This window comes from Nicotiana sylvestris, chromosome 7, assembly GCF_000393655.2.
Source record: "Nicotiana sylvestris chromosome 7, ASM39365v2, whole genome shotgun sequence".
Lineage (NCBI taxonomy): Eukaryota > Viridiplantae > Streptophyta > Magnoliopsida > Solanales > Solanaceae > Nicotiana > Nicotiana sylvestris.
The window spans coordinates 165,860,614-165,874,467 of NC_091063.1; the positions used below are offsets into that span (position 1 = coordinate 165,860,614).

The 13,854-nt window shown below is 37.8% G+C and overlaps 1 protein-coding gene across 1 annotated transcript; it reads left to right on the forward strand.

The window, feature by feature from the left end:
• Window positions 1–11,368: 11,368 nt before the first annotated feature.
• Window positions 11,369–12,901, forward strand: LOC104223829 (alkane hydroxylase MAH1-like). Its single transcript, XM_009775329.2, has one exon. It carries the CDS (start codon window positions 11,369–11,371, stop codon window positions 12,899–12,901), a length of 1,533 nt encoding a protein of 510 aa, XP_009773631.1.
• The last annotated feature ends 953 nt before the right edge of the window (window positions 12,902–13,854 follow it).

Below are 13,854 nucleotides of genomic sequence, written 5' to 3' on the forward strand. Positions count from 1 at the left end.
TAGAAATTCAGTTAGCATTGAGAAACAAAACCGCACGACAGGAAGGAATACATGTGAAGTTTTTCCTAACTCTGTAGCCTCTGGGGAGTAAATATAGACGTCTCTGTACCGATCCCTCAAACTCTACTAAGCTTGTCTGTGAACTGTGAGACCCATGTAATCTAGAGCACTGATACCAATTTGTCACGCCCCGGATTTCCTGCCCTCGGGAGTCGTGTTGGTGCCTACTAATGGGAGCTAGGCAAGCCGACTATTTGGACAATTTTACTTTCTTTTCCATTTTAAATCGTTTAACAATTACGAGCAATAACTTAAAGACAGCGGAATTTATAACAAGCGAAAGAAAAATAAATAAAATACTGAGTATATCCAATACAACTGTTTAAATAAGACTATCCAGAACTAGAGTCACAGCTTCACAGACGGTCTAAGATTACTACAAACAAAGTTTGAAAGATAAATTGTACACTGTTTCTGAAATAAGTAAATGAAATAGGATAAAGGGATAGAGGGATAGAGGGAGACGTCAAGGCCTGTGGACGCCTGCAGGACTACTTGGATCTCCGTATGGGCTGAAGGCAGCTACCCAAGCTAAGGTTCAAAAGCTGTTGCTCCGGGATCTACACACAGTGCAGAGTGTAGTATCAACACAACTGACCCCATGTGCTCGTAAGTGCCTAACCTAACCTTGGCGAAGTAGTCACGAGGCTAGGACCAGACTACCAAATAAACTTGTGCAGTTTAACTATATATAACGAAAAAGAAGAATAGTAATATACAGTCAAGTATGGGAGGGGGAAAAATGCTGAGGGGAAACATCAATTAAGAATAGAAAGATAGCAGGTAAATAAGAGGAACACCATATCTCAGTTATGAACAAGAATCAAAAATCAAACAAGTGCACGGCATCACCCTTTGTGCTTTTACTCTCGTCCTCACCAAAGCAATCAAGTAATGAAAATGTGCACGGCATCACCTTTCATGCTTTTACTCTCGTCCTCACCATATAATCAATATAATCAGCACGGAATTGTACATCGTGCGGCACGAAATCACCCTTCGTGTTTTACAATCTTCCTCACAAATCATACATGGCATCACTCTTCGTGCTTTAACATTCTTTCACCAAAACAATACGCGGCATCACCCTTCGTGCTTTGACACTCTTCCTCACCCAAACAACAATCACAAACAATAGGGCAAGGAAATAAATGAAATTACAATAAGAATCTCAGCAAGGGAACAATAGTTCAACAATCAAGTCCCAATAAGGGAACAACATCAAAAACATCAACCTCCCGGCAAGGGAAATAGCATTAAAAGCAACAATATCCCGGCAAGGGAGGTAATATAATGATTCTCTTCTCTTTTTCACTTTTTACTTCACAACACACTTCAAAACTTTAGCCAATGCTCTAAAAGGTTCAATTACTACTTATACTTTTACATTTCATTATACAACTTGAGCCAATGCTCCTCAATATTCAAATATCACAATTTCTTCCACAAACGTTGCCCAACAATAGAAATCATCACCAAGGCATAAATAACACAACGAAGTCATAATAATGACAATATAAGACTCACAGTCATGCTTGACACCAATGTATAGATACTCGTCACCATGCCTATACGTCATACTCAACAAATACCACATAGCAAATAGGACTCGACTCCTAATCCCTCAAACTAAGGTTAGACCAAACACTTACCTCGATGCCACGAACACAATTCAAGTCTCAACTATCGCTTTACCCCTTGATTCCACCACTAATTCGCTCTTATCTAGCCACAAGTTACTTAATTACATCACTAAATGCTAAATGAATCAATTCTAATAATTGAAAATAAGTTTTCCAAAGTTTTACCCAAAAAGTCAAAAATCGCCCCCGGGCCCACATGGTCAAAACCCGAGGTCCGAACCAAAATCCGATTACCCATTCCCCCATGAACCTAAAATATATAATTTATTTTGAAATCGGACCTCAGATCGAGGTCCAAATCCCCAAAATTTGAAAAATTTAGGTTCTAACCAAAACACCCAATTTCCCCCATGAAAACCATTGATTTTGAGTTGAAATCATGTGAAAAGATGTTAAGGATTGAAGAAAACTAGTTAGAAATCACTTACAATCGATTAGAAAGAGATGTCGCCTTTGAAAAATCGCCCTAGAGAGTTTATGTTTTGAGAAGATCTGAAAAATGGTTGAAAATGCGTCTAAGTTATGAATTTACAGGTTGTAGGTATCGCAATTGCGACCAGGGTTCACAATTGTGAACCCAGACTCTGCTAAACTCGCATTTGCAAAGCAACTTTCGCATTTGCGAAGTCGGATTTGCAAACATCCTGTCGCATTTGCGATGACAGGCCCAAATGGGGAGCATCGCATTTGCGAAGAAAAATCTCGCATTTGCGAGGAAGGGCTGGCTTGGGCTGTTTCGCATTTGCGAGCTATGTGAAGCCTGCAGGTCTACAATATAACAGCTGAAGTCTATAATTTTTCCAAGTCCAAACTCCACCCCGTGGCCTATCCAAAACTCACCCGAGCCCTCGGGGCTCCAAACCAGATATGCACACCAATCTAAAAAATATCATACGGACTTGCTCGTGCATTCAAATCACTCAAATAACATCAACAAGTATGAATTTGGCATCAAAATCATGAAATTACCTAAGAACTTCAAATTTTCAAATTTTCTCAATTAAGGTCTAATTCACGTCATTTCAAGTTTGTTTCTTACCAAATTTTATAGACTCGACTTAAATCATATATAAGACCTATACCGGGCTCCGAAACCAAATACAGACCTGATACCATCAAATTTTAAGCACATTTCATTTTCAAAAACTCATAAATATTCCAGAAAATAATTTTCTTTAAAAATTTATTTCTCGGGATTGGGACCTCAGAATTTGAATCCGGGCATACGCCCAAATCCTATATTTTTCTACGGACCCTCCGGGACCATCAAATTATGGGTCCATGTCTGTTTACCCAAAATATTGACCGAAGTCAACTTAATTCATTTTAAAGTCAAAATTCATCATTTTTCACATATTGGCTTTCCAGCTATGCGCCCGGACTGTGCATGCAAATCGAGATGAGACAGAAAGAAGTTTTTAAGGCCTCCAAACGCATAATTTATTTTTAAAACAAGTGATGACCTTTTGGGTCGTCACACTGTAAGAAGATCTAACATCATTAACATGAGAAACATTTATTAACAGGTAGCAAATAAGCATGAGAAGCATTTGGGGCATATAACATTTAAGATAGAAAAGGAGATAATTAAAGAACAATGAAAAATCATGGAAAACAAATAATTTGGCGGTGTATAATCACTCGTCACCTCGCATATACGCCGCTCACATGAAATTCACATAGCACATAGTCAGAGGGTTCCTAATTCTCTCAAGTCAAGGTTAAACTCAATACTTACCTCACTCTGCAGTCAATTCAGAGATCTACTAGTGCCTTTCCCCTAGAATCCGCCTCTAAACCACTCGTATATAGCCACAATTGACTCAATAATATCAAATATTGCTAAAAGAATCAATTACAATGCATAAATTTAGAGTTTCCAAACTTTTCCCAAAAAGGTTAAAAATCGACCCCGAGCCTGCTTGGTGAAAATTCGAGGTTCGGACCAAAATCCATTTACCCATTCATCCCCGAGCCCGGTTATATAATTTATTTTGAAATTCGATCTCAATTTGAGATCTAAAATACAATTTTACAAAAATTCCTAATTCTACCAAAATTCCCAATTTCCACCATGAAAATTCTAAATTTTAGGTTGAAAACTTATGAAATGTAATGGGTAATTGAAAGAAAGTAGGTTGGAAACACTTATCAATAAATTAGGGAAGAAAAACTATTGGAAAAATCGCCTCTAGGGTTTTCTAGTTTTGAAATTTTGAAAGAACGACAAAATCCCGTAATTGGTCTATTTTTAATCACTGGGCGTTAGGTATTCATCGCGTTCGCGTGAAACTTGATGCGTTCGAGCAAAGCCTCACTAGCTTACGCGATCACAAGTTGACCGACACGTTCGTGTAGGCTTAGCCCCCTAGCCTCCATTTTCGCGATCCCCACATCGCGTTCGCATAGAACAACAGTCAAGTTCCAGCCCAAACCGTCCAATGCTACGCTTTCGCGTTGGTATAAACACGTTCGCGAAGGTAGTCCCCTCATTGCTCCGCGTTCGCGTCCTGTTCCTCGTGTTTGCATAGAGTACCTTTTTCCCCAATCCCCACTTACCTTTCGCGATAGCGATTGGGTATACGCGACTGCATAGAAGATTACACCAGACACTAGCAGGAATGAGAAAACTAGAAATTTTCTAAGTTCAAAAGGTCCGTAGGTTATCCGAAACTCACCCGAACCCTCGGGGCTCCAAAAAAAAAGCATACCAGTCCAAAAATCACATACAAACTCGCTCGAGTGATCAAAATACTAAAATAACGCCTAGAACTACGAATCTGACACCTAATCAAAAGAAATTTTCAAGAAACTTTAAAACTTCTATTTTATCAACCGAACGTCCGAATCACGTCAAACCAATTCCGTTGCTCACCAAATTTGACAAACAAATCATAAATATAATAATGGACTTGTACCGGGCTCCGAAACCAAAATACAGAATCGGTATCAACAAAATCAAATATTATTCAATTCTTAAAATTATTAAACCTTTAAACTTTTAATTTTCGACAAAAAATAATAACTCGAGTTAGGGACCTACGAATTCGATTTCGGGTATATGTGAAGGTCCCAAATCACGATACAGACCCATTAGAACTGTCAAAATATGGATATGGATTTGTTTGCTCAAAACGTCTATCGAAGTCAACTCAAATAAATTTTTAAGGCAAAATTCTTATTTTTATTACTCCCTCTGTTTCAGTTTATGTAAACCTATTTACTTTTTGGATCATTTCAAAAAGAATGACTCCTTTCTAAATTTGAAAATAATTTAGCTTAAACTTACAATTCCACCATTAATGAGAAACTTTTATAACCACACAAATATTCTGGGTCCCTTTTTTATGTTTAGGATCACAAATTCCAAAAATCTTTATTTTTTCTTAAATTCCGTGTCTCGTCAAACATGTTCACATAAATTAGAATGGAGGGAGTAGTTTTTAATATAAAAGTCATCCGAAAAAATATCTGGACTGCGCACGCAAATTGAAGAAGGCTTAAAGAAGCTGTTGGAGACATCGAAATACAAAATTATATTACCGAGCTATCGGGTTATCATAATTTAAGATAATTAAGCAACTAAATTCATAATAAATCTTATTCTAAGGTTAGAGGCACTTTCGTCATTTTCGACACTGACATCTCTTTTCTCCCTGAGCATAGTTTTATAAAATTGCAAATTCCTTAATGTAAGTGATTTTGCTGCAAGTGATATATATGTCAAGATGGAACTACAGAAGTCTTTAGACTATCGAAATTTTACTGTTTGAATACAAAATAGGAATATTAGATAAATCAAAGGTTCTTGATTTTTTCTTCTTTTTTTTTTGGCAATCCGCTAGGCAAGCGCCTAAGGCTAGTTTTTTATTAATAAAAAAAAAAGAAAAATACAACAATTAGGAAAAGTAAAAATAAGGGGGACAATAGCACCAGCTTTGTTACCCATGTGCCTTGGCTATATAATCACTCCTCTGCGCCTCACATTGCCTTATGATGGCAACCTCATGTAGAGGATTCATGGTGTAGCTGCCGGCAAAGTCTTATGAGGGCATATAATCTCATAGCCGTGTGGATATTTTCCAAAGTCATAGGACCAAGGCAACACAAACCGGGCTAAACCTTATTCTATGAAAGGACCAAATATTCTATGATCATCACAGAGTTTATAACATACTCTGTGATGATATTACAGGTGAGGATACTAAGAAAATGGTAAAATAAAATGTAGTACCAATGTGATTTTTGTCCCTTCTTTTCCAAACTTGAAAAATCTTCAATTTGTAATTCTTTGTCGTTTTCCTCAACCTTTTGCAAAATGTATTCAAAAAACATCATTTCCTTTTTGAACGGTTAGACCTCGTAGAAGTAGTTGGGCAGCCTGCTTTTGTTTGGCAACTCTCATTGGAAGTCGCCTAACAATTCCTTCCCCACTCACCTTGTCGACCCAGCTTTTATCTCTTGTACGAATGTTGTGATTTGGTCCGATGCGCGAGGGTGATAAATCTTGTTGCTTACACAGTGCAAACATTGGATCGTCCTCTCTTGCTAAATTCAAGTCAATCCCCAAATTCACATATTGTGGAGCATTGGCACTCAGAATTGATTCCAAATACATTCTCTCATCATTTGACATAAATCGACTGGTTGTAGCAATTAGCTTCTGTCCAAATGTTGGTGCTGTGACTTGTCTATCACCTATAGGACTAGCAGCTGGAATAAGTTGTTGTTGTCCAGCATATGTCGAAGTCGATGCCAATTTGGACATTGTTGTTGCTTTTCGACCATAAGTATGTATAACAGCTGAATTGTTTGGATCAAGCTGTTGCTGCCCAGATTGATTTACGTCTAGAACTACAATCGAGTTGGCTTCAAGTACATTTGTGTCATTTCGCTGCTGCATCGCGTCGAGCCAAATTCTTTCCTTGTGTTGCTGTCCATTTTTTGGCCCCTAACTTACTGACTGTGGGCTGTTTTCAATTAGCTGTTGCTGTCCCGGATTTGGTGTTGCTTCATATCGATCACAAATAGCAGTAGGAGTGTTCACAATTTGCTGCTTCTACCTTCCAGATTTCTTGTTTGTTGCCTTTGCCTTCGAGCTAGTTGTGCTCATTTCAATCTGTAGATTGCTTGTAGTCTGCTTATGCTGTCTAGCCATGAAGCTAGTAGGAAAATGTTGTTGTTGTCCTGCATTTGGATGCAGCAGTGAATCACATTGAGTGCGTGCACGTTGTTGTTGCAGCCCAGGATAATGACCATGAGCATAAGAAGCTTCTTGACTGCATCGCTGTTGCTGCCCAGATTGCTGTTCAATGGAATCATCAAGCTCATCATCCACACCATTTTTCCAATGCTCCTCTTCTTCATACTCAGCTCGATCTGCCCAGGTTTTACTCCTTGGCATCATTCGATCAAAAGATTTCTCCTCTTGTCTAACTGTTATTTCATTGATCTTCTCCGTCAAGTATTCACTTCTGTCCTTGATGACTTCCTTATCATTAACTGTAGATAGTAGAGGTTACACAGAACCACTATGTTCACCAATCGACTCAACGCTTTGAGAAGGAATTTCTTGTGTCGATGTATTCAAAGTGACCAAAGGTTTCTTGATCATGGGATTGGCATTCAACATCATTGAAACCTGTGCATCTTTGATGATTTTCTTCACTTGAGGACAAGAGAATTGCAGCTTGGAGGGGCTGAAAATAGGTTCACGAGCATCCTTCACCACGTCGTCTAAATTGCCTGTTGAAACATTTCGTCGAAAACTCATATTTTTCATCAGATTGTTACTGGGCTTATGTCCTTTGCTACTGCTGGAGACTGGAACTATTTGCTGGGTTGAATGAAAATCTTTTAACGTTGTTGAATTAATTTCAAAATCTTCCTCTGCTGTAAATGCTCATGTCACTTCCACAGCCTTTGGATCGTCGACAAGAACCATATCTTTTGAGCCACTTACTGGAGCAGCTGAAACTTCTGGTTTCTGCTTTTGTTGTACACTTTGTGGTGTTTTTGAATGGCTGGTTCTTGGTGTTGCCTCACTTTCAAAGCCTTTTACATCTAAACCAACACCAGCAGTAGCATTTTCCTGCACAGCTGTTGGAGTTAAATTTTGCTCATGATCAACAGCTGCTACTGATGGTGTAGCATTTGGAGCTGTAGCATTTGACAAAATAGTTGTAGAACTATTAACGTCCAGCTTGGTACAGATATCCTTCAACTTCTTATTATCTCCAGCTTCCTTTTTCTTCTCCACACCTACACCCTCAATCTTTTCCCCATCTTCAACTTGCCCTAAAGCATCAGTCAAGTCACTACCAACAGCAATAGCTTCAGGTAATTCAGTAAGCTCAGTTTCAAAATCTGAACCTTTAGGAAGTCCAGCTAAAATTCTACCACCCACAGCTTTGTAAATCGTATCCAGAGCTCTACTAGCAGGAATATCACATGGAAAATTAGCTTGAGGCTTCTTAAAAGCTGGGGCATCTCCTGCATCTGCCACACGATTACTAGACAACATAGCGTTGTCTGCATTCATGGCTTTGGAAACACTACTAGATGCATTTCGTCCAACATCTGTTTTCTGCTGTTTCTGTGAGTCCACCTGCTTTGTAGGTGATTTTCTAGATGTTACCATATTCCAGCTTTCTGGAACCCTAGGATCAGAACCTACAACTGGCACCCTAGGATCAGAACCTATTCGATCAACAGAAGGAGTCGAAGGAACAGTAGATTTCCAAACACCAGCATGTGAATGCAAAACTCCAGCTGATTGCAATGTAACTCCACCAGTATTTCCAACCCTGAAATGAGCCGCTTGAACAGGAGCAGTAGTCTGCTCGTCCACCAAATTTTGAGGTTGCCTAAAATCCTCGATCACTGCCTTAATACCTACAGCCAGTGTATCATCACCAATTGCATTCACATCGCTAGTAGATGTTGCTTGTGTAAACTGTATGGCGTTACCAGCAGAACCTCGAACAACCTGCTCAAACCCAGTTGTTCCTTGATCTCCCTCTGCCATACCATCCTTTAAATTACCTTCAAAACTTTGTCCCTCAACATGCACATCAGAAGCATTCTTCACAGCTGCAAGTTTAGAACCTGCCGTTTTTTCTTCAGTAATCATACCATTTGTTCCATCCATATGCCCCTTGTCTATTTGTTTTCCTTCATCACCTTGCACAACCTGTTGCTCAACTGCATTAACATTTTTTGTCTCCCGTGCTATTTGTACTATTTTTGCATTAAGAAAATCCCTGGCATCACCTTTCAATTTGTCCAGATTGCCCAGCCCTTCAACGTCTTTCACTAGAGCAGCAGTTTCCTTATTTTTCTCGATCCTCCAACGACATTATCATTCATCATGGCCTTGATGTTTACAACAAGTACAAAATTTTGGAAAGTTATCATACACGATCTCCTAAAAATGTTCAACAGTTTTCCTTGGATTTCTATCAACAATGTGAATCTGAACACGCTTAGAATGTTTGTCCAGTAGGTTTATTAACACCTTCACCCTCGCCGTACTTGGTCGTGTTCTATCTTGTGTCGCTTTGTCCACTTCTAAAGGCTTCCCCACAGCTGGAGCTATGGACATTAAGGATTTCTTTGCAAAGAAATTTACAGGCAGATCTGGCATAGAAATCCAAACGACTGCTCTAGAGGTTTCTTCACGTGGATTAAATCCCATCGTCCATGGGAATGACCTAAAGAAGAATTCATCTCCCTTTGCCTTAACAAAACCAGTAGTTTTTTATAACACCTGAACAAAATCATCAAAGAGATCAAACCTTACCAGTATGTGTCGATATTCAAGTTGTCCAACGTTACAATACCCTTTCACGTCAAATTATTTTGGTATAAGTTGTCACAACTCATGGATATTTGGCTTCCCATATGAGAACTTAAGAATAACTGCTTGATGCAGTCCTTCCTCAATTGTAAACGCATTAACATCTTCAGTTGTGAATTCAACAGTAGGTTCACCATACTGAAACGTGAGTGGACATAACTTCACCTTTGACGAATTTGCGGCAGATTGTTGTCCTTGTAGTTGCGATGCATATGACTGTTTTGTATTGTGAATTGGATAAGTTTCTCTACTGATTTGGGTGGACTCTCCCACAGCTTGGAGCTGGGGAGAGACAGCAGCATCCATGGCTGCTCAAAACATCACATAACTGCCGCAAAGAACATCCAAAAAAGCCGAAATCTGGAAAAAAAATTGTCGGTGCTACAGTAGTCGCAAATTGAATTTAAGATCTGGAAAAATTGGCCATGAATTTGAGGATGAAACCAATTGGGATTGTGTGCAAAGAGTAGATGTATGTTTTGACACCAACTTTGTTAAGTTCCACCGTCGAACGCCAGAGTTGTGGCCTGGTGAATAGTGACGGAGTTACTATTCAAGGACTTCCTAGAGATAATTTGATTAGGAATTAATTTTAAAATCATGTTCTTGATTTTTTCGGCCGGGCTCACAGTATGTATTTTGTCTAATCAGCACAATAAATCGAAACAACTAAGAGGGTGTTTGACTAAGCTTATAAGCTGGTCAAACTGGCTTATAAGCACTTTTTGGCCTATCTACGTGTTTGGTAAAATTAAAAGTACTTATAAGTTAAGTACTTATAAGCCAAAAATAAGTCAAAAGCCATAAGTTGGTCTCCCCCAACTTATCAAATTTCAGCTTATAAGCACTTTAATTTTGACCAAAATATTTACTATTCTATCCCTCAAATACTTTTTTTTAAAACAAAACTCTTCGTATACCCAGTTCTTCAGGTGCATATTATTAAGTTCAGCACTTTTATCCAAACATATAACTGCTTATTTTTTAAATCAGTTTCAGCACTTAAAAGTGTTTTTCAGCACCTAATGCTTATCAGCTACTCTAAATCAGCTAAGCCAAATGGGCTCTAATAGTGTTTGACCAAACTTTTAAAAACTCTTAGCAGCAATTAGTGTTTTATCAAACTTTTAAAAACTGCTTCTAAGTGTATTTTTCTCAAAAATGCTTCTCAAAAAAGTGCTTCTGCGAAAAAACTACTTTTTTTGCTTCTCCAAAAGTGCTTATGCTTCTACTCAAAAGCATTTTTCTTCTTCTAAAAGCTTGGCCAAATACTTTAACTTTGGGAAAAAAGTACATTTTAAAAAAAAAAAAACTTTTAAGCTTGGAGAAGCTTGGCCAAATAGGCAATAAATCTAAAACATAAAATAATGGTTATGCTATGCATCCATCATTTTAGCTTAATGGTTCAGTATTCAATTTTTAACCATTGAACTTGTTATAATTTGGAAATAAGGGGTTCAGAGTGTAATACTTTTTAATTTTTTTAGTATTTTCTTATATGAGCCTTGAAGCAACGGTCAAGTTGTTTCTGTGTGACTTATACATCACAGGTTCAAGCCGTGGAATCAGCCAATGATGTTTGCATCAAGGTAGACTGCCTACGTCATATCTCTTAGGGTGTGACCCTTCCTAAATCCCTTGTTTTGTGCACTGGCTGCCCCTAGGATTTTCTTATATACACTAACTCTGCCACTAGCTATGCATCATATTCACATCATGAGACCCTATAAATAGACTAGAGTGTTTGTCCGTATAAATGTAAAGCATGAAATAAAGCACCAAGGAGAGTAAACACTATAGGCAAGATATGGCTATTATTTCTCTATTGGCCACAATAGGGTACTTTGAGATTTTTGTAGCAATCTTTTGCTTTTTTGTCTTGGCTTTCCAAGGCAGAGGTAGCTTTATATGGAACTGGCCATTTCTTGGGATGTTTCCAAGCCTTGTTTTCCATATACATAGAATTCATGAAAGGAGTGTAGAGGTTCTTTCAAGAACTAGGGGTACTTTCTTGCTGAAAGGTCTTTGGTTTACTAATATGGACATTCTTGGTACAGTGGATCCTGCAAATGTACAGTATATTATGAGTGCAAATTTTACAAATTTTCCAAAGGGGCGCGAACTCAGGAAGATTTTTGATGTTCTAGGTGATGGAATTTTTAGTTCTGACATGGATCTGTGGAAGAATCAAAGGAAACTTGCTAGAGCATTGATCACTCATCAGAGATTCCACAAGTGTTTGACGAAAATCAGCTTGGACAAGGTAAAAAATGGCTTGATTCCAATCCTTGAGCTCATTGCTAAAGAAGATAGAATTGTTGATTTGCAAGATGTTTTCAAGAGATTCACCTTTGATACGACGTGTAAATTACTCACAGGATTTGAATCTTGTTGCCTCTCTCTTGAATTCCCGGAAGTTCCCTTCTTGAAAGCCATGGATGATGCTAAATATGTTGTATCCATCCGATATTTATTGCCAGAAAGTATTTGGAAGTTGCAAAAATGGCTAGGAGTTGGGCCTGAAATGCAACTAAGAAAAGCTTCGGATGTTCTTGATCGTGTTATAGGTGAGTATATATTGATGAAGCGCGAAGAATTGAGTAGAGTTGAAAAATGTAAGGAAAACGAAGAGGGTTTTGATTTATTAACACCATACATAATCAACGATGGAGAAAGAACATCAGGGTTGAAGTTTGACAAGTTCTTAAGGGATACCTTTTTAAACTTCATGTTCGCCGGGCATGACACGGTTAGCTCAGGCCTTACGTGGTTCATTTGGTTGGTGTCCACACATCCTGAGGTTGAGAAGAATATAAGGGAAGAACTTAGGGCTATTATCCCACCAGAAGAAGCTGAAAAATGGAGGCTTTTTACGGCTGATGAGTTGAAAAATGTGATTTATTTACACGCTGCATTGTGTGAATCACTGAGGCTATATCCCCCTGTCGCATTTCAGCATAAGACTCCACTAGAACCTGATATTCTCCCTAGTGGCCACCATGTTCATCCTAATATGAGAGTGATGATTCCTTTATATGCAATGGGAAGGATGGAATCCATCTGGGGAAAGGATGCCTCGGAATTCAAGCCACACAGATGGATTTCAGACCGTGGAACGATTAACTATGAGCCATCTTACAAGTTCTTTTCTTTCAATGCAGGACCAAGAACATGCTTAGGAAAAGAAGCAGCTTTCACTCAAATGAAAGTAGTAGTTGCTACTATCATCCATAATTACCAAATTGAAATGGTGAAAGGTCATGTTGTTTACCCTAATGTCTCCGTTATGCTCTACATGAAACATGGCTTTAAAGTTAGAGTTAAGAGGAAGTGGGCATAGTACTTTTATATTTATCTCTATGTGGAAGGATATAGTCCAGTCTCATGAATACTCGAGCTATAATGTTACTTGTGTTTTATGTTCAAATAATGGGAATGTCACTAGCACAAAACTCAAAAGGATAAAGTAAGTGTATTTTCCAAATGTTAGTAATGTAAACTTAAATAACTTTTGGTGGAATGAAACAATAAGTCCTCAAGTCTTTTACGTTTCAGTTGTTATGTACAATTTCAAACTGAATTAGCTTGTTATATGAGATGTTAAGTAACGTATTTCATAAGCATGAGATGAATATTCATTGGGAAAATTATATTGGTATTGTTCTATCAGTACTACGAGCATTCACATTGACACACTATCATCACATTATAGGAGGGCTCGATCCATCCCCGTGAATACTCAAGTTATAATGTTACCTTTATTAATTAAAATAATGGGGTGTGTTGTATGATAAAATTGCGGAATTTGAGGTTTATGAATTTCTGTACTAGCCTCAAGTTAATATTTCCTCCGATCCATAATAAGTATTTTTTTGGCCTTTTTTGTGGTCCAAAATAAGTGATTTTTCTAGATTTTAAGAATGAATTAATTATTTTTTCCTATATTGCCCCTGGAGTAAATAATGTTGGAATATATATTAGGAGTATTTATGTGAAGAGATAATAAAGGTTAATATGGTCAATTTTATTGTTAATTAATGTTAAAAAATAAATTTCTTAATCCGTGTGAAAACAACCATGGATGGAAGAGAGTATATAATAGTCAGAATTCTTTTTAGTATATGCTGGAAGAACGAATACGTTGCATAGGCAAAAGAAAGACATATAAATAGTCAGATCCAAGAAGTTACTCTTTACGAAAAGATTGAAAAAAACAAAAAGTATCACTGCAATTAATTTCTTGGAATATTATATTATTACCCTCGATTATAGTTTGATAAAAAGCCACATGAT